Raw genomic sequence first — 22,005 nt, 5'->3', positions numbered from 1 at the left:
TTAAGCATTGACGTCACTAATGGAGCAAAGTCACGTAATTTACTGAATAGTCTGGATTACACTTAGGTACACCAAAACTCTGTAAACTAAGAATAGGGTACAGCTTCTTTTTTATTTAACTAGTAAATTTAAGATTTAGCGGTGGTATATTTAAGTAGCTGCCACTTATTCCTATGTAGCTGCCCTCTAAAGTGTTCCTAAGCTCGCAGTGTTGAGGAAGCTTGGTAGTGAGCTGCCTTTAGTCTTCTTGATTTTTCGTGTCCATTCTCACCGCTTTGTTCGCATTTCCATGAAAATGGCTGTCATGGTTGGGTCATATCTCCCGTTTAATGCACAGCTTTCTTGCCGTTTCCCGCTTGTCAAAAACTGACAGGAGGAGTTCACGTCCTCAGCCACTCCGCGGTTCTAGTCGGCGAGCCAGGGCGAAACGGTAGGAGACATTCATTGGCAACGTTTGAACGGGGGAGCGCGGTGAACGCTTGACACAGTAGCACCGAAGTATGTTACCAGTAAGGCGTAGCACGAAAGATGAAGAGGTCTAGTCGATGCACATACTTTCCGTTGATATTTTGGTCTAAAGCTTGGATGCTTCACCCTTGTCAACTTTCTTGAACCGTCTCCTAGCATCAATAACTAGCATGATTTGTCGCGCAAGGCAAATAGGTACTAGTTCCTCATCGCAAATAGTGAAGTCCAAATCCATCCTGCCGCCATCTAGCATCTTCGTTATCACCCTCGTAAAAGTCCACATCATCTCCTGTTCTGGTAACCGCCGTTTGAATTGGAGATCCATTGTCAATGTCGTATTCCAGATGCGCGCTTTGGCGGCTTCCTTGAGCGAGTTTCTCAGTATCGCCGGCTTTCCTGGTGTCTTCTCCGCTGTCTCTTTTTTGATCCTGTATATCTTGTGCGCATCGAAGACGCCTTCGGTTCGAAGCAGGGTGTCTGATGTTGACGGAGCCATATCGCAAAGCATTGCTAGATGGGCACCATCAAAGCGCTCCGGCCTGTCAAAGGCGCACCAGTAGTCGATAATGCCAGGCGTCGGCTGTCCATTGACCGGGTACAGGAATGTCATGCGTTTCAAGAAAGGAAGAAGCTCTCCTATCGTCTTCGAAGGAAGCCAGTTCTCGTCCGGCTCATAAGCCTCGACTTTCTTCAAGTCCGGACCTGGCGGCAGCGCTGGCAGGAAAGGTACATTTGCCTTAGCTGTAGGCCCGAATGGGACTGTAAAATCGGTGGATGTAGCTAGTGCTGTGCATCTCGGCTCGCCATTTTGACTCAGATCTAGTTGTATGAAGCACGATCCTTTGCCAATCTTCAGGTCGGTTACTTTGATGGCGGAAGGTTCGGGGGTGCAGGGCCGGAAAAATTCAATGTGCAGCGTTTGGACGTCTGGTTGTTTCTGAGATGCGAGCGTCGTAGTAAAATGCGCGTGCGCAGTTGAGTACAGCACCGCAGCCACGCAGCCCCCGAGGAGCACTAACGGTTTGAGTAACAAGGACTTGATCAGCCCGATGAAGGCAATTGGTGTGGAACTTACTCGGTCCCATGGTCCATTCTGCATCATAGCTAGCTGTATACGCATGAGAGTCCTGCTGCCGCAGTCCAATCTGGTCTTTGAGTGCATTCCCCATGGTCAAAATGGTGAGGAATAGGGTGGAGCACAGAAAAAGCGGTCTATTCGAGGCTGTAGAAACTCAGTTTACATAGGGCACTAGGGGGATCTGGATTCCACCGACACGTGACTCGTAGTCAACAGGGGAATGCAGGCGCGGATCTAGCAGATTGATGGGCAGAGTCAAAGCCGTTTTGTGTTACGTGGCTGTTGTACGCTCCAAAGTGCTTTCGTGGACAGCTCGAGTGAGGGCCTCAGATAGCCAGACCGTGTGGTCTGTGGTCTATGGTCTATGCGGGCTGAAGTGGAAGAGGGAATGTGGAAGGGTGGTGGTGGACGGTGGACGGTGGAAAACTGAAAGCAGAAAGCGGAAAGGCGACCGCCAAGGTTATATACCCCTTCACCTGCAGGTACCGTTGTACTGGGTCGTGTGCAATCCTCACACCTATGCACCAAGACATCACCAACAGCAGACATTTGACGCAAGTCAGTTCTATCAAAGCTGCCGCTCACTTCCGCTAAAGATTGGAGACTATCATGAATATTGGTGCCACAGCCTCAGCGGTAGCCAATGGGCTCAAGAGTGCTATGCGAGGCGCAGTTGTTTGTGCCGCACCCCGACGCGTGCCTGTAGCACCAGCTTGACCTTACACCCTCGCTAATTTCCACACCAGGTCCTTTGCCTCATCGTGATCGCCATTTCTAGTTTTCGTTGTCACTCAGAGAGCGGCTTACCCGCCCATTCTAAATTTGCCTCTTCCTGAATTGTAGCATTGGACCATGGTGAAGCGCGACATAGGCATCAACCAAGTGGAACTGGTCGGGATCACGCTGCCCCCAGCCTAGTTCCGGTGAGCCTCCACCAAGAGTCGACCCAGGTGCTCTCCGCATATCGTACCTCCATAAGGTCCGCCCAACAGCAGCTAGAAGCTCCAGCATGGCCAAGTTCTTTCCAACACAGTTTCCAGGACCCAACGAGAAAGGATGGAAATTGGACCGTGCTCGGTCAACGTCCTGCTGCGTCACACCTGCTGCCTCATCCACGATCCAGCGCTCAGGGCGGTACGTATAGCTGTCACCGTACACCTGCTCATTGCGTCCATTCGCGAAACCAGATGTGCCCACAATTGTGCCTTCTGGGTAGTAATAGCCCTTGATTGTGATGCCCCCAGCTCGAACTTGTCGAGGCAGCTCGCTCGGCCCAGCCGGAGAGAGTCGCATTGCCTCTTCAATGCACGCTTTCATGTACACGCATGACGCAAGCTTTGGCCCATGAACAATTTCCTCGGCTGATTGGAACATACTGCGGATCTCCCTCACTACTTTTGCCAGACGGTGCGCTTGGGAAGGAAGCGAGAGATAGAACATTGTTGCCGTGAGACTGGTGGCTGACGTATCGGAACCAGCAATGACTAAAAGGCTTGCTTCGGCTCGAAGCGTCTGCTCGTCATGAGCTGGTCTACCAGTATCGGGATCTTTTGCCTCGCACAAGAAATGGAACATGTCTAGCCGCTGCTCCGCTCCTGGCTTTTCGTTGAGCTCTTGCTGGAGAATGAGACGCTTAGAGACGCAGTCATAGACAAATTTATTGAAGTATTTGATAGATGGCGGCGCAATAGCTTCAAATAGGGAGTCGAGGCCTCGCGGCTTAAGCCAAAGGACGAAATCCAAGAACGGTGAACGAGCAATCTGATCTCTAGTGAGCACGACGCGAGTTTCGATTCAGTTGAGTTCCGCTGGAACACCTACCGGATAATAGAATCGCATATACTGTTCGATGGTTTGGGGCATGGCCTTTAGAGGATTCTCCCCTGGCTCTTTAGTTTCGAAAGACTTCCCGAAGCAAAGATCCCCCGAAATATCAAACACCAGCGTTCCTACACTCTCGGAAAAATCGATGGGATTTGACCAATCCTCGCTGTCACCGATCATGAGCTCGTTCCAGCGGTCGATGTGGCGGAAGATAAAGTCGGACGCAGCGCGGACAGACTTCTCCGTGAAGGATACATTCAGCAACTTGCGCTTGTACGCGTGCTCTGCTACGTCGACAGTGTTCAGTGTATGCGCGTCCTTTTCATTGCGTCTCCATGCCGTGTAAAATCCGCTGCGTTGGACATTAGCTTTCGTGTTGTAGATATCCTTGTAGGCATCTGGATCGCAGAACAAAACGGTGTTAGGGCCCACACGAATCCTATCTCCTGAGACGGCTTTGTCAGTTTACACAACCTGGAAATCTATGGCGAAAGGGAGGAGCCATACCGTATATCTGGAAAAGCTGCCATAGCCATATATGACGGTCGCCTTTCATAGCGCGATACCACGAAGGTATTCCCGACACGCGAGCGAAAAGAGGCCCAGGTACCTTAGAGAGGGGATGGAAGAAGGCATTGTATATCAAGCGCGTAAATACCTAGCGACGGTGAGTTTGGTTCGGACGAAGCGCGCGTCTGGGGAAATGTTCATACATATACAACCACAACCAGGACGAAAGAGCGAACCGTGAAGAATTGCCCAAGATCCAAACCAGCCATGACGGCAATTTCAGGAAGACCAGTGTAGTGGGACAGGGACGGCACGCAGTTCCGCTGCACATGCAAATCAAGTTAGAAGAATGAGGTTGAGGCTGGAGCCTTGAGGTAGATATCGTGCATCTGCCAGGCCATGGGCACTGGCGCCCTTCGGCGGCCTTCTGTCCCAAATCTCATGCCGCAATCTATTCGGTCCGGCATTCAACGGGGTCGTGGACTTTCCAACGGACATGAGTCGGCGCCTAAATGCTGTGCGTCCAAATTGCTGACGGGAATGTTGTGAGTCGCTGACCGTTCGGGAAGTCCGGAGAGCAATGTTGTCTTGGAGACGGCGGCTTGCAGGCTGCATGATGCATCTCAAATTTCCAAGGTTCCCGTCGATCAGAAGGCCCTTGGGCTTGCATTAACACCCCGCCCACAGCGGCACAGTCCGCGCCACCTACAATTGTCCGTGGCCGGGGTGCAGGCGCCAAACTAACGGCGCGCAACAGGGATTTGCGCACGGTTGAAGCTATCTCTGTGGGTCTGTCCACTAAACACGCCGTACTTCGTTACGAGAAAGAATTGAGCTCGATGGCTAAGGGCCCCCGGGTATCTCCAAGCTCGTTGTGCCCTGCTAACCCAAGCATTCAGACAACTCCTACCCTTATCGAACACGATGAATGATTCATCGCGAAACCTTCAGTTGGTTACGGTAACGGCGGGAAGTGACATTGAAAAAAGAGATGCTCAAGCAGAGAATAGTGTCGCCGCATCTCCCGCAGAGTCCCTTAAATGGGTCGGAGGTTTGAGGCTGGTGCTCATTGCAATAGGGTAAGTCGTTGATTCCACTGTTGGCATAATGCAACTCATCATGTCAAGGACCGGGCTAGCTTTGTTCATCGTTCAAACAGAGTCATCCGTCACTAGTACTACAATTGTTTCTATCACGAATGATTTGGGCGGATTTCAGGGCAGTTCGTGGGTCTTCACGGCATATCTCCTGACCTACGGAGGTGCGCGCTGCTTTCCTTAACGCTGAGTCCCTTCTAACCGGATGTCAGGCTTTCCTATCATTATTTCAAGACTCTCCGATATCTTTGGGCGGAAACAAGCCTTGTTAGCATGCCTTCTCATTTTCATCGTCTTCTCGGGGGCATGCGGCGCTTCGCAGTCTATCCTGCAACTGTAAGTCTGGAATATAGAATATGTTCGAGCAAAAGCGCTTATTTCCTTAAGCATCATGTTTCGGTGGATCAAAGGGATAGGCGCTAGCGGGATCACCGCAATCGCTACTCTCTACGGGTTTGAGCTCAGACCTCCAGACAAATGGGCTAGTTACGGAGCCATTATCAGCTTCACCATAACGATATCGTTGGCGGTCGCACCCATCATAGGAGCTGCTTTCGCGCAAATCGGCCAATGGAGGTGGGCATTCCTAATGAAGTAAGCGACACTGTGACATGTTGGAACTGCCTGGGCTAACGATCTTTTGCAGTGTTCCAATAGGGGTGACGACAATCATTATACTGTTATTTGCTATGCCAAACAGGCTTGTACTTGAACCAGCGGCTGCGCCCCCCCTTCGAGATTCCGCTGGGACCACTCTTAAGCGGTATCACAGCTTGTTTCGGCTCGACTTTCTTGGAGTCTTCACGCTCCTGGGCGCTTCTGTCTTCATAACTGCCGCACTACAGCAGGCCGCCAAAGGGGAGTCTTGGGAATCGGCCCAGGTGCTTGCTCCTCTTATCCTAGCACCAATTTTCCTACTAGCATTCTTGCTTTGGCAGTGGCGTGTAACGTCCCAGGACAAAGGCATCAACCCCATACTTTCGTGGAATCTCCTTACCAATAGAATATTCTTATCAGTGATGGCGTATGTGTCTTCACTCCTTTCATACAGTTGCACAGCTTGGCTAATCACTCATAGTAATTCATGGCTGGCCGGTGCCATTATGACCGTTACCATTATTCAAATTCCGCAGCGTTTCGTCCTCGTAAACGGCCTCTCGCCTATGGCCGCAGGAGTTCGCCTTCTCCCTTTTACCACGGTGATGGCATCCTCGTCTGTCTTAGCCTCCATCATTACTAGCAAGGCCAAGATTCCCGTCGTCAATGTATTGATCTTCGCGGGTCTTCTCATGATTGCTGGGACTGTAGGCCTCTCCCAAACACCTGTCTCCCCAGCTATATGGGGCCCACAGTACGGATTTCAGATCTTAGCCGGGGTTGGAGTAGGAATCTTCAACGTGATGGTGATTTTGCTCCCGCCGTACATTGTTGAGAGGCAATATCTCGGTACGTTTCTACCTACCAAGCAAGTGGAGAAAAAAGGGGGAAGCTAATAGTCTATACAGCTGTGGCCAATGGAGCAATGATTCAAATGCGCATTCTAGGCGGCGCTCTCGCACTGGCAATCACCACGTCTGCAGCCAGTCCCTCCCTTCGGCACAATCTTTTGAAAGTTCTGAGTCCGCAAGAAGCCGCAACTTTCTTGGATCGAACAGAGACTATTGCTATACTCTCGCCAACGAAGCAAGCTGCCGTTCGCGAGATTAATGGCAAATATTATGATCTTCAGATGAATGTTATGATTGGGTTTGCAGTGGCATCGGTGTTTTTTAGCGTACTACAGTGGCAGAAAAAGCCAATCATCCTCAAGGGATAATCGAGCTTATATTAGGCAACAAAATGGGGACGGCTCCGCTAGGACGATGACTACACCCTGTCCTCCATTCCGACTGAACACTATGTACTACAGGGATCTGGGAAGGGTGCTTTGGAGAGCAAACCTACGCATACCAAATTCGCCAAACTTCTGTAGACGGCTTATGGAGTGTTATGACGCGTTCTAATTATGAGAGCGAGGCTTGTGTTCAGTCGGATGTGGCGGTATGGCGTACAGATTGAGAAAGAGGTAATCAGAATCAAACTATAGTAAGTGGATATAGTAAGTGGAGAACGACATTCTTTCATAGCTGGTTTGCATAACGGTACATCAATTTTCGATGTCAGCTTCACTTCGTTATTATGCTACATGTTACTTAAGTGGTGCGTAAAAACAACCATCAAATTCTAGTCTTCGGACATACACGCAGTCGTGATCCCTCTGCGTGCGACCTTGACTGTCTCAGGAATTGCATTCTTCACCCCAATCCCTGGAACTTCATGCCCACCGTCATGCACATACTCCCACAAGTACTTCGAGTTACAAATCGCTTTCACACCCTTACATTCCTCCATCCTCGGATCCCCCTCCCCATACACAACAACAGTAGGAATATCAATCGCAGGAGGACCACCACCAACGTCATCAAGAACGCGGACCTCCTGTCTCTCTTGGTAGGCTACTGGATCGTATACCGACACAGGAGAAAAGAAGATCGCCACTTTAAATAAGGGAGGTGCGGAAGGTTTTAGATACTTTTCGCGTACAAGGAGCATCGCCGCCAATCCTGCTCCATGGGAATAGGCAATCACGCCGTCGAAGGGGCCTTCTTCTAAAATATATGCCTCCAGGTGGTCTAGTGCTGTCACAAAGCTGAACGGTGACGCGATGTCGTAGTAGGCGTAGTGCTGCTCCGAGGGATCGGACAGATTGCTCAGTTCTACAACGGGTTAGATTTGATCTCAGAGTAGTTGTGGTTGGTTGCTTTTACTGACCTGGGGGCAGGTCCCAAGGGACTACACCCTGTACGAACTCATAGGTGTGTTGGTCAGCGATTTCATATCGAAATGCAGCTGTTCGGGCAGTTTTGTTAGGCTGTTTTATCAATAAAGGTATAAGTTTTGATGTATACCTGTTTGCATCTGAAACACCTGCCATGCAATCAGCTCATGATCAAGCCAAGAGGTCATGTGTATGACAATTTTAAATGGCTGTGTACGCACCCTGTTGCTTGTCCCAAGCCCGTGAAGACAGAGAAATCTCATTTCGGCTATCACGTTAGTCCTTCTTGGGCCCTGGGGGACTATTTCAAAACTAAAGTAATTATTGGACAATGGTTCGATCGGTTAGTCATTTGATGAAGAGTTCCCCTTCTTACAAAACTTTAGTAAAAGTCTGGACCGGTAGGGGCCTGTATCTACTTTTAGAAGAGGGGTCTTGACACGGCGCAATATATTTTTTCTTCGTCTGCCGTGTTGCCTGGGTCAATCAGCCGCTGCGCCGCTGCCTTACTCTATGTTGCATTGGTAATATCCAACATCCTAGCCGTGTCCCAGTATCTGCCGATCCTAGCTCGGTGTTAAGTATTCCTCTCTATCTGGATGTTGATCTGTATTCTATCCAGTAAGAGGAGAATAATAATACCAAACCCCGGGTAGTCCGAACCCTGTCGTTTTAAGTCAAATCACACAGTGCACACCGTTGCGCACGGTCCAGGCTGACCCCACCTCGGCGAGGCTGGGGTGACCTCTACACCCATCGCATTTCGATGAATCCAATGCAGCAGGTCACACTAACGATATTAATTTCGATGATAAGCAAGCGCACGGTCCCCGTGTTTGCAATGGGGGCTGAAAATCATACTACGTACTTTGAAGAAACCTTCATTCGACAGGTTTGCTGGTTGCAACTTGCACATCACGCCTCACCATGTCCATACCAACGCCCGAACAGCTCATGCAACTGCCACCGGAGTATCTTGCGCAGGATAGCAGCAGGAGGCTCTTAGACACTAGTATCTCCTTCATTGTCGTTGCCACTGTCTTCTTTGGCCTTTTTGCCACGTCGCGCTTCGTTCACAATACCAGCGACTCCTGGGATGTATGGATCTTGCCTCCGTTTTCCTATATCTGTGTTCTTGGTCTCGCTGTCATCGGAATTCGTGAGTAGTGCGCCTCAAAAAAGAATTGATTTAGGAGGACTTATAGTGATGATAGTTATCGTTAAAATTGGTGGCGGCGGTCGCCATATTGAGTATCATATGCTCCACGATCCCATGGCGATCAAACGATACCTGCAACTTCAGACAGCAACTGAATTCATATATGTAGTTTCTGTCACCGTTCCGAAACTCACGCTATTAATACTTTACCTGAAGATTTTCCCTCACAACATCGTGCGGCACCTTACTTGGGCGATGATCGTTATCGTCCTGCTACAATGGTTGATCGTCGGTGTCATCGTCTGGGCCTCAATCTGCCAACCATTCAGGTACAAATGGGACAAGAACATCAACGGGCATTGTGCCAATCTACTTGCCTCGTACAGATACTTCAGTATTCCAAATATTATCACCGACATAGCGATTCTCCTCCTTCCTGTCTCGACAGTATGGAAACTGCAAGTCTCCAAGCTGCAAAAACTCGGCATCTTTCTCACTTTCCTCGCTGGTGGCTTGTGAGTCGTAGTTTGTCCTTGTTCTTGATTGAGTCAAATCTAATGAACATATGAAGGGGCATTATCGCCGCGCTCATTCGATTCGTAGGCTTCTTCACTGTCGATTTGAATAGAGACCCCACGTACTATGGCGTTACAACCATGCTTCTGTCTATCGCCGAACCAGGAGCTTACTTCATCTGCTCAACCTTGCCATATATTCGCCCATTAGCAACGAAGTTCTACAAGAGATCCGGTATGGCAACGGTAGTTTCTCGGTCAAGAGATGGTACCAACCTGCACTCAAGAGAAAGATCATCCAAACGCAGGTTCCCCGCTCCTGAGCAAGCCAAATCTAGCTACTCAACGACACTTTCGTCTTGGGGCCCTTCGGCCATTGATGATGATAGGGTCGAGTATATCGATTTGGTAGAGAGAGTTGAGGTCACCTCGAATCGTGAATGAAACTTATGACTAGCTGGTACTTGGGTTTGGCAGAGGAATGATGTTAAAATGATTTCTCGCATATTTCGTTTCACTAGCGGTGGGCATGAACTTATTGAGCGCCGCTGGAGTTTTACCAAGTTATTAAGTAGGAACTTCATTATAAAAATCGACAGACATTACTAGCAAGGGTCTTGATTTTATCCGTTGCACAAGAACTATTGCAAGGTTGTGGAGTGGAACCGATGAGATCATATGCATTGACTGGACAAATCCAAATCTCAACACCACCATCCTAAGTATCTACGTGGCCTAATTCGGTAGTTAGTCAGCCTTCATCAACTCCATACAGCGCTCCAGAGCTGCGTGGGCTTGGGTATGCCCCATGGGCTCGGTGGAGACTAAATCCATGCCCAACATTGCTCTTCACTTAAAGTAGAACGCATCTTTGCAATTCGGAAGGCCGCATACATAAATATGAAGCATCAATGAGATCATTGTTTGCGACCAAGATGAGTATTTTAACACTCGAAGTGCAATTAAGTTACAAGCACGGGCGGCCGTGGTCAATGTTAATCCCAGTATTGTGCAATAGTGAGGCCGGTCAATTCGCCCAGATCGGGATGTAATGTCTTCTTGTCACTTCCATCTGCATTCGCTGAATACAGCCCACCAAGCAAATCTGTCATATAGATTCTCTGCCCTTCAGGATCGTATGTAACACCAATCGCTTCATGCAACTTCCAAACCAGAAAGTTGAGCTTTATCGCCTCCAGATCATTCACATCTATCGCGGAGATGGTGTTCCCAAGGGGTATATCACCTCTGTCACTCAAGAACAGGATATTCCTTTGCGTATCGATGGCTAAGTCAATCGGTTCGGGAAGCTTCGACAGCAGAAGCTTCTTGTCTGATCGATTTTCCGGCGTTTCACCCTCAGAAATATCCAAGTTGGCCGTCCACAATTGCCCTTGAAAGCCTTTCGAGGGGCCCTTCTGCGTCCAAAAGATTTTGCGCCTTTCGTAGTCCACGGCGACGCCTACGCACCATTTTGTTTGATCCGAAACGCTGACTTCTAGCGGGCTAGGAACCGTTTGAATCAGTACCTCAGCATCACTACCATCTCGATTGGCCCTCCAGATCCTTGCGCCTTCTCGATCCGCCCAGTACAGCTTCTTGGACTGTGGTTCGAGGAGAAGCTGCTTCGGAGTCCACGTTTTGCCAGTCTCGATTATATCTTCGCGTCCGGTACCGTCGAGGCGGACGCGTGACACGCTACCGGTTTTTGTGCCGGGCATGCCCATTTGGGTGAAATAAATGTACCCTTCGTCGTTATCTACGGCAATGCCATCTGGGAGCGCGTACAGTCCTTCGCAGATGACTTTGAGGTTCGCGCCATTGAGGTCACATTTGAGGATTCGTCCTTGGGGGATGCCGTTCTTGTGCGCAGATGCACCAACGTCGAGAAAAACAAGGACGCGGGTGGTTTGCTTATTAGACATGATTCACAGAGGAGAGGATGAGAGGATGGAGACGTTCTTCAGCGATAAGCAAGTCAGCTTCGTAGTTCTGCGCTATCGTATGTCATTGCAGTCCCCCGTTGTCGATCCATTCCAACGCCACTTCCGCTGGCGCATCGAAGATCAATGCAAGCCGCTAAAGCTTAGATGTAGGTGGCTGACGGGCCGGCGGCTGACATCTCAACTCTCCGCTGCGTTCTTCTGTGGAAACGTTGACGGAGGCCGTGCTTTGCTACCGGAAGCAGCGTCAGCCGAGGTCCTTGAAATTCTCCACAGTAGTCTCTTTGCCTTCCAAGGTTGGTTCTTCGGTCTCCGCGATGCGCGCTGACAAACTGCCTGCTTGCTGCGGTGCCCAGCGCCTTGGGTGCAGTAGTGCCAGGCTTGCAGCAGCCAATGCCATCGGTATTTCTCATATCTTTTACCCTTACGTGTCCTGCGCGGACGGCTGACGGTTGTCTGCTATTTACGGAGTCCTGACATAGTGGATCGGGCACAAGGCATTGGGCTTAGCACAACTCCGCAACCATACAGCGTCTTTTCATCTCCGACTAGTATCCGTTCCGTGTCTCGGCGAGTGTTGATCCTTCTCCGTAACTCATTATTACAGCTCCCATCTTAGTTGCATCTGCAGATTTGAACGCCGTTTAAGGTCATGCATCCCCTCGTGATTAGTTGAAGAAACGCCTTGGCTGAAAATGCGGGCAAACGTGTAGTGCGGATTTCCTGTTTCAAGGTATCACGATCCGCAGCACCAGCACGAACCGATCGGGTGCGACGAGAAGCTGTACATCAATAACCGGCCCTTGTCGAATGCTTGATCCCGGTTTGGACAACTGCCTTGATTCATTTATCTGCTTAGGGCTGCCTAGGGCTGCCTGGTGCAGTCTTTTAAAACCAACATGTGTGACTTTGAACCGTTCATGCGGCATCGGTGCAGTTACCACTTTCGGCAATTCAGAGTTGAGGAATCATTAGAGACATTGATTCTAGGTTCTAGCGGAGATGGGGGCTAAATTGTAGAAGAAAGTTGAGCTAGATGTATGCTCCCTGAATTTCCCGACACATGTCAAGGGCCTGACTGTTCCGTAGAAAATTATCTTCTTCCTCATTTGACCTGAACGCAAATTTTTAGGTTCACATCGTAACATTGGAAAGCTCTAGTCCAGGACTAGTTTATCTTATTCACTATGTTGTCCACGGAAAATATAGAAAAGCATCTCAAGCCGTTGCTCTTTGACGACTCTGGGTATGTCTCGAGGGCTGTCCCTGAAAGTGGTAGCGATGCTGCTTTCGATTTACGAAGGCCACATCGACTAGGACTGCATCAATATGACCCAGACTCCTTTTCGAACGAGCGCACGGATTCTGTTGGAACCAGTGAATGCTCAAGCCAAAGGATTGACGAACCGATAGCTATTATCGGCATGTCGTTCAAGTTTCCTCAAGGTGCCGAGGACCCTGACACGTTCTGGAAAACCCTTTTGGATAGAAGATGTACAGCTACCGAGTTCCCCAAAGATCGGTTCAATATCGATGCTTTCTGGAATCATGACTCTAAAATGCCTAACCATGTAAGCCTTCTGGGCCTTTTGCACAATGGTATGGCTAATAATTCGAGCGATAGATCAAGCCTCGAGAAGCACATTTTCTCGAAGGCGATGTTGCGAAGTTTGATGCTGGCTTTTTCTCGATGCCACCGCACGAAGTCGGCTCTATGGACCCTCAACAACGAGGTCTGATGGAAACGACATATCATGCTTTAGAAAATGCTGGCCTGACTCTGGAAGATGTGTCAGGATCCAAGACATCTGTGCATATCGGATGCTTCACCAACGACTGGGCTCACATGCAATTGCGGGATACGCAAAACATTCCAAAATACAATGCGATCGGCTCTGCAGGATCCATTCTTGCAAATAGACTAAGTTGGTTCTATAACTTACATGGCGAAAGCATGTACATCGACACGGCCTGCTCTAGTAGTCTTGTTGCAATGGCTCTTGCATGTCGAGGTTTATCATCAGGGAGCTCTGATATGGCGATTGTGGGCGCCTCGAACCTCATCCTCGGGCCCGAATTCAACATCGCACTTAGTAACCTGAACTTCCTCTCACCATCCGGAAGATGCAAAAGTTTCAGTGCTGACGGAGATGGTTACGGCAGAGGCGAAGGATTTACAACCCTAATCCTCAAGCCGGTGTCCAAGGCGATAACTGATGGCAATCCGATAAGAGCTGTTATCCGATCCTTCGGTATGAACCAAGACGGCTATACCAGTGGAGGTATCACCCAGCCCAGTAAAGAAATGCAAGTGCAATTGATACGTGACACGTATCAAAGGGCTGGCCTTAGCATGGCTGACACTCGATTTTTCGAAGCACATGGCACTGGAACCGCAGTTGGCGACCCTATCGAAGCCAGGGCTATCGGCGAATCATTCCAGCAGTTTCGAAAAGATGACGACCCTATCTATGTAGGCGCTTTCAAGTCCAATTTCGGACATCTTGAGGGGACTAGCGGACTTGCAAGTGTGGTGAAGACGGTCCTCTCTGTCGAACGAGGAATGATCCCACCAAACACAAACTTTACGACTCTCAATCCCAACATCGACGCAGAGTTCTTGAAGCTTAGTTTCCCAACGAGTTGCGTTCCATGGCCCGCAGCAGATGTTAAAAGAGCTTCCGTAAACGCTTTCGGATTCGGAGGATCGAACGCGCATATCGTCATTGAATCTGCTGAAGACTTCCTACGAAGCATCGGCCATCAGCAAAATGTGCTCCCTCTATCGCTTTTCAGTAAGAAATCTCTAGCTGCTTTCCAAGAAGGGTCAAGGATTGACAATGCTGTAGCTAGGCTCGATATGGATACTCTCAGCGAAGTAGGCCTCCGCGATTCACGTCCCCAACTTCTTGTCCTTTCCGCAACAGACGAAGATGGAAACGCCAGACAGGCTAAGTCCCTGGCAACATTCTTCTCTCAATATACCTCAAGTAAATATGCACAACACAGCTTGCTTGAGGATGTTCTGTCAACCTTGAATACTCGTCGAACTTTACATGTGTGGAAGTCGTACGCAGTCCTTAGGTCGCTCTTCGACTTTTCAACGCTTGAAAATGCACTCTCAAAGCCAGTTCGCCGAGGCAATGAGGCGAATCACAGACTCGGGTTCATATTCACAGGACAAGGTGCACAATGGCCAAGGATGGGCATCGAGTTGCTGGATTGGCCAATAGTCAAAACTAGTTTGGCTCGTTCCCAGCACTATCTGCAAATATTCGGCTGCAAGTGGAAGCTAGTAGATGAGATCAGTGCTCCTCCAGAGTTAAGCAAGATGAACGAACCCGAGTTCAGCCAAGTGATCTCGACAGCTGTTCAAATAGCCCTAGTTGATATTGCAGAATACCTCGGTATTCGTGCCACAGTAGCTGTAGGCCATTCGTCTGGCGAGATCGCTGCTGCGTATTGTGTGGGGTTTTTGTCTCATGAATCCGCTATCAGAGTCTCGTACTTTAGGGGCATGTTGGCATCAAAGCTTTCGAAAGATGCTACTTCAGAACATCATGGTATGGCCTCCGTTGGTATTCTGGCTAAGGATGCGCCTGGTGAACTGGCAAAGCTTGAAGCAATGGAGCCAGGACGCTTCGAAGCAGCACGTATTACTATCAGCTGCATCAACAGTCCCAGCAATATCACAATATCCGGACCCCAAAGATACCTCGATGTTGTCGTGGAGCATTTCGCAAGCAAGAATATTTTTGCTAGGAAACTCAAAGTCGATGTAGGATACCACTCCCCACAAATGCAGGCGGTGTCAGAGGAGTATTTAGCGTCTCTGTCCAACTTGACGGCGAGAGATAAGTTGGGTAAGACCCACATGGTATCTTCGACAATCCCTGGTCGTGTTTCTCGGGAGACTGTTTGCTCTGGAGAATACTGGGTTCGCAACATGTTGTCCCCTGTACAGTTCGTTGACGCCATGCATCTTTGCACTTCCATCTCTGAAAACTATGAGATAGTAAAGAAGATTGATCAAAGCCATAACCTTGACGTTCATGTACAAGGGTGGTTGGAGATCGGTCCTCATTCGGCATTGAAAGGTCCTTCTCGAGAGATATCTAAGGCCCAAGGCGCTGGGGACGTCTTCTACACATCTTTTCTTCAGCGAGGAAAGCCAGCAGATATGACTACTTTAGCTGCTATTGGAGAGCTCCACTGCCGTAATTTTCATGTTACGCTCACAAAGATTGCTGCATTGAATGCCGAACCCGATCGTCAACCGCGTATCATATTGGATCTGCCAAAATATCCGTTCAATCATTCTACGATCTATTGGGACGAGCCTGCTAGGTCGAGTGCTTTCAGGCATCGGCATCACAGATATCATCCGCTTTTAGGTGCACCTGCAATGGACTGGAACCCTCTCGACGCGAAGTGGATATGGACCATGAAAACGGATGAGATGCCATGGGTTACCGACCATCAAATCAACGGCAACATACTCTACCCCGCCTCTGGTATGATTGTAATGGCGATTGAAGCCATAAAGCAGCTTCTGAAGGATCACGCGGAACCGCTGGGTTTTGAGCTATCAGAACTCTCATTTTTGGCTCCGCTTGTCATCGCAAATTCCTCCGGAAGGACCGAAACTCAGCTGAGCATGGTACCGATAAGTAATGCCGGAAGCAAAGACGCGCAATTTAAGTTTCGTATCTTTACCATGCGTTCTAATAGTACTTGGCAAGAGATTTGCCATGGAAATATTGAAGCCGACTATGGACGCGTAGCTCAAAGCGTCTCTGCTCAGGCCGAAGAAAAGTTTAAGTTACTCGAAGCTCAGATGGGTCACTATTCTGCTTTGAAGTCTTGCCGGAAGACTATCGGCGCTAGCGATATGTATGAGAAAGTCGCCGCCATGTCAGGGTTGCAGTATGGTCCAACTTTCCAGCCTCTGTCAGATATTCACTATGATATGGACGGAAGAGCCTACTCCAAGATTCTTTCGTACACACCTTCCGCACCAAACCACTCTTACACTATCCACCCCTCGACTTTGGATGGCGTCTTCCAGTTAGCGATCCCATCTCTCAGCAAGGGCCTTACAGTCCCTTTACCTACATTAGTACCTTCTCGGTTAACTCGGCTATGGATATCAACACTTGGCGCTGGTCATGGAGGACCAGAGGAAGAGATTGCAAACATTCAAGCGAAATTTCTAAGCAGAAGGAGTGCTGAGGGCTCATTCACGGTGTTTTCACAGTCTGATTTAAGCCTCCGTGTGGCAGTAGACGAACTCGAGCTTACCGAACTAGCGCGTGATGACAGCAGCGCAGATATGGAAGAAAACGGCAATGCGTTATGCTACGAAATGGAATGGAAGGCTGATCATTCCATCCTAAGCCCCGCCGAAATTTCGGATTACTGCATGCAGCAACGCAAGAGCTACGAGGAACCAGAGCAGTTTTACCAAGACATCGAGCTTATGCTATTAAGTTTCGCTGCACAGACTTTGAATGACATGAAAGCATCTGACCAAGAGCCGATTCCTTCAATGATCGACTATGCAAGATGGCTGCAATCAAGGATTGATTCATATTGCATCTCGGATGGGCATGGATCAAATCTGTTGGGTCATCTGGACCGACATGCGTTGATTCACAACACCGACACACTAGAAAAGCTCACCGAGAGCGTAGAGTCGCACTCAAGTCGAGGAATGGTCAACGCAACTGTGGGTCGCAATTTAAAAGGTATTCTACTTGGTCAAGTAGATCCTCTACAGCTCCTTTTCCAAGATGACAATTTCTTGCTCGAATTCTATGAAGAACTCAACACAGCTGGGAAAGCTTTTGACATGCTCAATGCATACATTGACTTATTAGTTCACAAAGACTCCGGTTTAAAGTTTCTCGAGATTGGCGCTGGTACAGGCGCGACTACCACAGGGGTCCTGAATGTCCTCGAGCGACAGGATTGTGGTACTCGCTATTGGACGTACACCTTCACCGACATAAGTGCTGCTTTCTTTTCCAAAGCACAAGAAAGATTCAATGCGTTCGGAGACCGTATAGCTTACCGTGTCTTGGACATTGAAGAGGACCCGGTAACTCAAGGATTCCATCCAGAAGATCAGTTCGATGTCATCATTGCAGCGCACGTTCTGCATGCCACCGAAAACCTAAACACCACTCTTTCGAATGTTCGAAAGCTTCTCAAGCCTAATGGCAAGCTTATCTTTACTGAGATGACTACCCCCAACAAGATAGAGACAGGCTTCATCTTCGGCACGCTTCCTGGGTGGTGGCGCAGCGCCGAGCAATGGCGCAAAGCGAATGCCAGCGCTGTTTTCCTTGAAGAAAAATGGGACACGCTCCTAAGGCATTCTGGTTTCACTGGTACCGAATACGTCTTCCGAGATTGGGACTCTGATCGGTGCCATGGTTGGAGCATCATGATATCTTCCGCCAATTTCGACGACGTCAAAGGTAGAACAACGATGAATAGGCCAATTCAAACTCCGCTAGCATTTTTGGTGAATAAACATTCGAGCTTCGAGATGGAGACTGCAGATATTCTCAAGCAGTCATTGGCGGAAGATATGGGCTTGGCGAAGATCATAACATTTGACGATGTCCCTCAGGTGGAAGACCTCCCAGCACGCCATTGTTTGATTCTTGGAGGGCTGGAGAAGGCGATGCTTTCTGAAATTGTACCAGATGATCTCAAAGCCCTTCAAAAAGTCCTCACTTCATCGAAGAGTATACTATGGGCAAGCTGTGTCAACCCACCATCTGCTACTGAACCTTCCCCGTACTGGGCTATGACTGAAGGTCTTTGCAGAACCTGCCGGAGTGAAGACATCAACATACCAATTGCTACAGTAATCCTCGAGAGGCCTACGTGCGAATCAGCTAGTAAAGCCGCCTCCCAAATTGCCAAGGTGTTTACAGCCTTCCAGCATGGCATCACGACTGGGTTCGTAGAGCCAGAGTACAAAGAATCGTCTGGTCGACTTTGCATCAATCGATTGACTCAAGCGAAATACCTTGACGATCATGTATCCGCTCGGACTCAGAAGAAAGTCGTGACGCAAGAATTCAAGAAGGATATGCCCATTAAGCTCGACATTAGAGTCCCAGGATTTCTTGACACTTTACAATGGGTAGACGACGAGAGTGTCTACGAACCTTTGGAGCCACATCAAGTTGAAGTCAAAGTCCAGGCAATCGGGGTCAACTTCAAAGAATGCCTGATCCTACTCGGACGAGTCAAGACTGATAAGCTAGGTAGTGAATGCGCTGGCTACGTACACAGAATAGGTTCTGCAGTCTCCAGCGAGTATGTCAAAGTTGGCGATCGCGTAGCTCTTGGATCCTTAGAGTCCTATAGAAGCTTCGTCAGAGCTTGGGATTTTCAAATCATCAAGATTCCGGACAATTTGTCTTTCGTAGACGCTGCAGCTATTCCAACCGCGTTTTGCACAGCCTATCACAGTCTCATAAACGTTGCGCGCCTCCAGAAGAATGAATCGGTGCTGATACATGCTGCGGCCGGTGGCACAGGACAAGCCGCAGTTCAAGTTGCGCAGCATGTTGGCGCGGAGATTTTCGCAACCGTCGGATCTGTTGAGAAAAAGAATTTACTCATGGAACAATACGCAATTCCAGAGGATCATATATTCTTTAGTAGAGATTCATCCTTTGCCGACGGTGTCAAACGCATGACTCAAGGTCGAGGTGTGGACGTTGTCCTGAACTCTCTCTCTGGGAAGTTGCTCATCGCTTCGTGGGAACTGATAGCCAATTTCGGACGATTCATTGAAATCGGTAGGAGAGACATAGATTCTAGAGGACACCTTCCGATGCACCCCTTCATTAGAAACGCCACATTCAATGGCGTAGATCTGGCGACTATTGTGGAAAACCCGGAACAGAAAGACAAGTATTGTTTGCAAGAGGTCTTTGACTTGGTGGAGCAGGGCGTCTTTCACGCTTCGTACCCTGTCCAGCCGTATCCAATAGATCAGACTGAACAGGCATTGCGAATCCTTCAGAGTGGAAGGAGTAGCGGTAAGATCGTCTTAGAGGTTACTGAGGGGGCTGTTGTTCCGCTCCAAGAAGGTCCAAATTCTCGATACCGTTTTTCAGAGAACGCTACATATGTGATTGCTGGTGGTCTTGGAGGAATCGGTCGCCAAATTACTACCTGGATGGCCAGGCGAGGTGTAAGGCATATCTTGGTTCTCTCGAGGAGTGGTCTCGGAACCAGTGAAGAGAAGCGCCGAGTCATCGCCGACCTTGAAGCGAAAGGTGTGAACGTCCAATATGGTGTTTGCGACATCAGTGATCGCCAGGCGTTGGAAGACACTATACAGAAGGCTTCCGCCACAATGCCACCCATCAAGGGCTGCTTTCAGGCAGCTATGGTACTACGGGTTAGTCCTAATCGGCATACTTTGGTTACAGATTGAGAATCCTAACTCATCATAGGACCGACCTTTCGGAACAATGTCTCATGAGGAGTGGACCGAAAGCGTCAGACCCAAGGTTCAAGGGTCATGGAACCTCCACGCCGTCCTTCCATCCGGCATGGATTTCTTCGTCATGCTTTCTTCCACAAGCGGCATCTTTGGCAACGCAGGACAGAGCAACTACGCTGCTGGCAACACCTTCCAGGATGCTCTAGCGCAATATCGGACTATATCGGGAGAGAAAGCAATAGCTTTAGACCTCGGAATGATTCTCGGCGAAGGCTTCGTGGCCGAGAACAAAGATATCTACGCGAAGCTTCTTCGACTGAACTTGCTCCAACCACTCAGACAGGAAGAAATCTTCGCCATTTTTGACTTTTACTGCAATCCGGACACTATTATTAACTCGGTCAAAGCCAGCCAGGTTACTACCGGCATTGAGTTGCCTGCCAGTATCCTCCGAAATGGTCACAAGGTTCCGGAAGCGCTGCAAAGAAGCCTGTTTAGCTTATTACACCAGATTCAGCCGACTGGAGTTGAAGCTACAATTGGGACAGCAAACACGCAAGATTTCTCAGCCCTTCTTAAAGAAGCTACGACTATCCAAGAGGCGGGGGTGATCGTTGCCGAGGCGCTGAAGAACAAACTATGCAAGATTCTTGGTGTCGAGCCGGACGAGAGGTCGGTTAACGACCGCATGGAATCGTTTGGCGTGGATTCGCTTCTCGCTCTCGAGCTGAGGAATTGGCTATTACGGGATATACGTGCGGACCTTGCAGTGTTCGAGATTTTAGGGGATTCAAAACTCGGTGATATTGGATTACTAGCCGCGAGGAAGAGCTTGCTATTACAAAAAGAGGGCAAAGAAGCATAACAGCAGTCAGTGTAAAGACCATTTGGTCTGCTTTTGGTCCTTTGGTATAGCCAGCTCTGATTTCGATAAAAAGTAGTAGAAGTCGCATGATACCCGTGGACATGCCCCTGACTCTACAGTGTTCATCTTACGCAAGTTAATGCATGGGCTCTTATCTTCAGGGACTTAGTCGGGATTGGAGCTGCGGTTTTCAAGAAGGAAGTCTCATCTAGAAGTTGATGGAGTCGATAGACAATAAGCCTCTCTGTTTTCGTATACAATACTTCTCTCCTTGCCCATCGCTCAATGATATCCGTGAAGATATTCTCAAAATTGTACAATTAGAAGCCAATGTAGGCTTAACACTCATGCTGGAGAGTCGCGTAAGTGTCTAATATATGAATGGGTGAGAAAAATTGTGATGCGAGCTCTGTTGGTGTCAGCCCCTTCATCTACTGTATTTAAAAATCGATGCAATTTCTTAGCGTCACCGTCCACTTTTTTTCACCGGCGTGTTGTCTTGTAAACTGTAAACCGCGCTGTGTAACTACTAAATTACTCTAAATCCTAGTTAATTTTAGTTAAAAAACAATAAAGCTAACATGTTTTCTAAGTAGCTGCTTTCCTAAGTTTTAACTAATACAAGACTAATACTATAATACTACTACAACACAGCATGCAAAAGCCTATTGAAAAAGAGTAATATAGCTTACTATTCTAGCAGTTTAGTAAAACAAAATTAAAAACAAAAGACATAACGTGCATCCTCGTGTAACAGAACAACCGCTGTAACAGAACATATTATAGGTACTTCAACTTTAGAGCAATAGAACTTCTTTCTACGTTCTAAATTTAACTATATTTAACTTAAGTTAGATTCTAAGACTATTTCTTTTATGCTACAACACTACTTACTAAAAAGTTACGCTTATGTTAAAGTGTAACTACATAATTTGCAAAGAGCCTTATGTTAAGTAAAAACTAGCCTTTTACACTAGAAGATTATAACTAACCTTATATTACTTTTATAACCTTTTAAGCAACTCTGTAAGATTTAGAGAACTCTATAGCACTACTAAGAAGTAATAATTAGCTATTATTAATTAAAATAAAAATTAAGACATTATAATAAGTAAAAGAATAAAGTAGATAGCATAGTTACTAAATTTATTAAAAAATTACTAATAAAACAGGCACTAATAGCGTTCTTTATATTAATCTCTAAACATAAGCCTTCTAGCCCTTAGTAACTTACCTTTAACTGCCTAAAACT

General features: G+C 48.2%; 7 protein-coding genes across 7 annotated transcripts; 3 read left to right on the top strand and 4 right to left on the bottom strand.

Annotated features, from left to right (window-relative positions):
* Positions 1–197: 197 nt before the first annotated feature.
* On the bottom strand, positions 198–1,874 carry BDR25DRAFT_289258 (thioesterase family protein). The gene is made up of 2 exons (XM_033688441.1): positions 1,544–1,874; positions 198–1,482 (listed from the first exon to the last, which is right to left on the bottom strand). The coding sequence occupies exons 1-2, from the start codon at positions 1,635–1,637 to the stop codon at positions 575–577; spliced, it is 1,002 nt and encodes a 333-aa protein (XP_033545909.1). The 5' UTR covers positions 1,638–1,874; the 3' UTR covers positions 198–574.
* A 246-nt stretch (positions 1,875–2,120) lies between these two features.
* BDR25DRAFT_264242 (benzoate 4-monooxygenase cytochrome P450) lies at positions 2,121–4,511 on the bottom strand. Its single transcript, XM_033686856.1, has 4 exons — positions 4,084–4,511; positions 3,878–4,028; positions 3,368–3,816; positions 2,121–3,307 (listed from the first exon to the last, which is right to left on the bottom strand). Exons 1-4 carry the CDS (start codon positions 4,147–4,149, stop codon positions 2,363–2,365), a joined length of 1,611 nt encoding a protein of 536 aa, XP_033545908.1. The 5' UTR covers positions 4,150–4,511; the 3' UTR covers positions 2,121–2,362.
* A 488-nt stretch (positions 4,512–4,999) lies between these two features.
* On the top strand, positions 5,000–6,793 carry BDR25DRAFT_229691 (MFS multidrug transporter-like protein; the record flags this gene model as incomplete). The annotated part of the gene is made up of 6 exons (XM_033685314.1): positions 5,000–5,141; positions 5,190–5,313; positions 5,365–5,571; positions 5,624–6,001; positions 6,056–6,423; positions 6,483–6,793. The coding sequence occupies 6 exons, from the start codon at positions 5,000–5,002 to the stop codon at positions 6,791–6,793; spliced, it is 1,530 nt and encodes a 509-aa protein (XP_033545907.1).
* Positions 6,794–7,111: 318 nt separating this feature from the next.
* On the bottom strand, positions 7,112–8,187 carry BDR25DRAFT_289247 (uncharacterized protein). The gene is made up of 4 exons (XM_033688440.1): positions 8,017–8,187; positions 7,926–7,944; positions 7,789–7,866; positions 7,112–7,733 (listed from the first exon to the last, which is right to left on the bottom strand). The coding sequence occupies exons 1-4, from the start codon at positions 8,056–8,058 to the stop codon at positions 7,201–7,203; spliced, it is 672 nt and encodes a 223-aa protein (XP_033545906.1). The 5' UTR covers positions 8,059–8,187; the 3' UTR covers positions 7,112–7,200.
* An 815-nt stretch (positions 8,188–9,002) lies between these two features.
* On the top strand, positions 9,003–9,913 carry BDR25DRAFT_230040 (uncharacterized protein; the record flags this gene model as incomplete). Its single annotated transcript, XM_033685328.1, has 2 exons — positions 9,003–9,469; positions 9,526–9,913. 2 exons carry the CDS (start codon positions 9,003–9,005, stop codon positions 9,911–9,913), a joined length of 855 nt encoding a protein of 284 aa, XP_033545905.1.
* A 538-nt stretch (positions 9,914–10,451) lies between these two features.
* BDR25DRAFT_304608 (low-density lipo protein receptor) lies at positions 10,452–11,416 on the bottom strand. The gene has a single exon (XM_033690249.1). The coding sequence runs from the start codon at positions 11,392–11,394 to the stop codon at positions 10,465–10,467; it is 930 nt and encodes a 309-aa protein (XP_033545904.1). The 5' UTR covers positions 11,395–11,416; the 3' UTR covers positions 10,452–10,464.
* Positions 11,417–12,452: 1,036 nt separating this feature from the next.
* On the top strand, positions 12,453–20,955 carry BDR25DRAFT_372228 (reducing type I polyketide synthase; the record flags this gene model as incomplete). The annotated part of the gene is made up of 6 exons (XM_033697216.1): positions 12,453–12,477; positions 12,826–12,983; positions 13,037–17,894; positions 17,934–18,805; positions 18,836–19,843; positions 19,899–20,955. The coding sequence occupies 6 exons, from the start codon at positions 12,453–12,455 to the stop codon at positions 20,751–20,753; spliced, it is 7,776 nt and encodes a 2,591-aa protein (XP_033545903.1). The 3' UTR covers positions 20,754–20,955.
* Positions 20,956–22,005: the final 1,050 nt, after the last annotated feature.

This window comes from Lindgomyces ingoldianus (assembly GCF_010093535.1).
Source record: "Lindgomyces ingoldianus strain ATCC 200398 unplaced genomic scaffold BDR25scaffold_22, whole genome shotgun sequence".
Taxonomy (NCBI): Eukaryota; Fungi; Ascomycota; class Dothideomycetes; order Pleosporales; family Lindgomycetaceae; genus Lindgomyces; species Lindgomyces ingoldianus.
The sequence above is the reverse complement of the archived record's forward strand: the minus strand, read 5'-3'. Positions and strand labels throughout refer to the sequence as shown.

Coding starts and splice junctions, on each gene's coding strand:
- BDR25DRAFT_289258 (XM_033688441.1), bottom strand. CDS start 1,637: ATGGGGAATGCACTCAAAGACCAGATTGGACTGCGGCAGCAGGACTCT. Junction 1,483..1,543: donor AGAATGGACCATGGGACCGA/GTAAGTTCCACA, acceptor TCAAACCGTTAG/TGCTCCTCGGGGGCTGCGTG.
- BDR25DRAFT_304608 (XM_033690249.1), bottom strand. CDS start 11,394: ATGTCTAATAAGCAAACCACCCGCGTCCTTGTTTTTCTCGACGTTGGT.
- BDR25DRAFT_264242 (XM_033686856.1), bottom strand. CDS start 4,149: ATGGCTGGTTTGGATCTTGGGCAATTCTTCACGGTTCGCTCTTTCGTC. Junction 3,817..3,877: donor GCAGCTTTTCCAGATATACG/GTATGGCTCCTC, acceptor AAGCCGTCTCAG/GAGATAGGATTCGTGTGGGC. Junction 3,308..3,367: donor ATATGCGATTCTATTATCCG/GTAGGTGTTCCA, acceptor ACTAGAGATCAG/ATTGCTCGTTCACCGTTCTT.
- BDR25DRAFT_289247 (XM_033688440.1), bottom strand. CDS start 8,058: ATGAGATTTCTCTGTCTTCACGGGCTTGGGACAAGCAACAGG. Junction 7,734..7,788: donor CCCTTGGGACCTGCCCCCAG/GTCAGTAAAAGC, acceptor AACCCGTTGTAG/AACTGAGCAATCTGTCCGAT.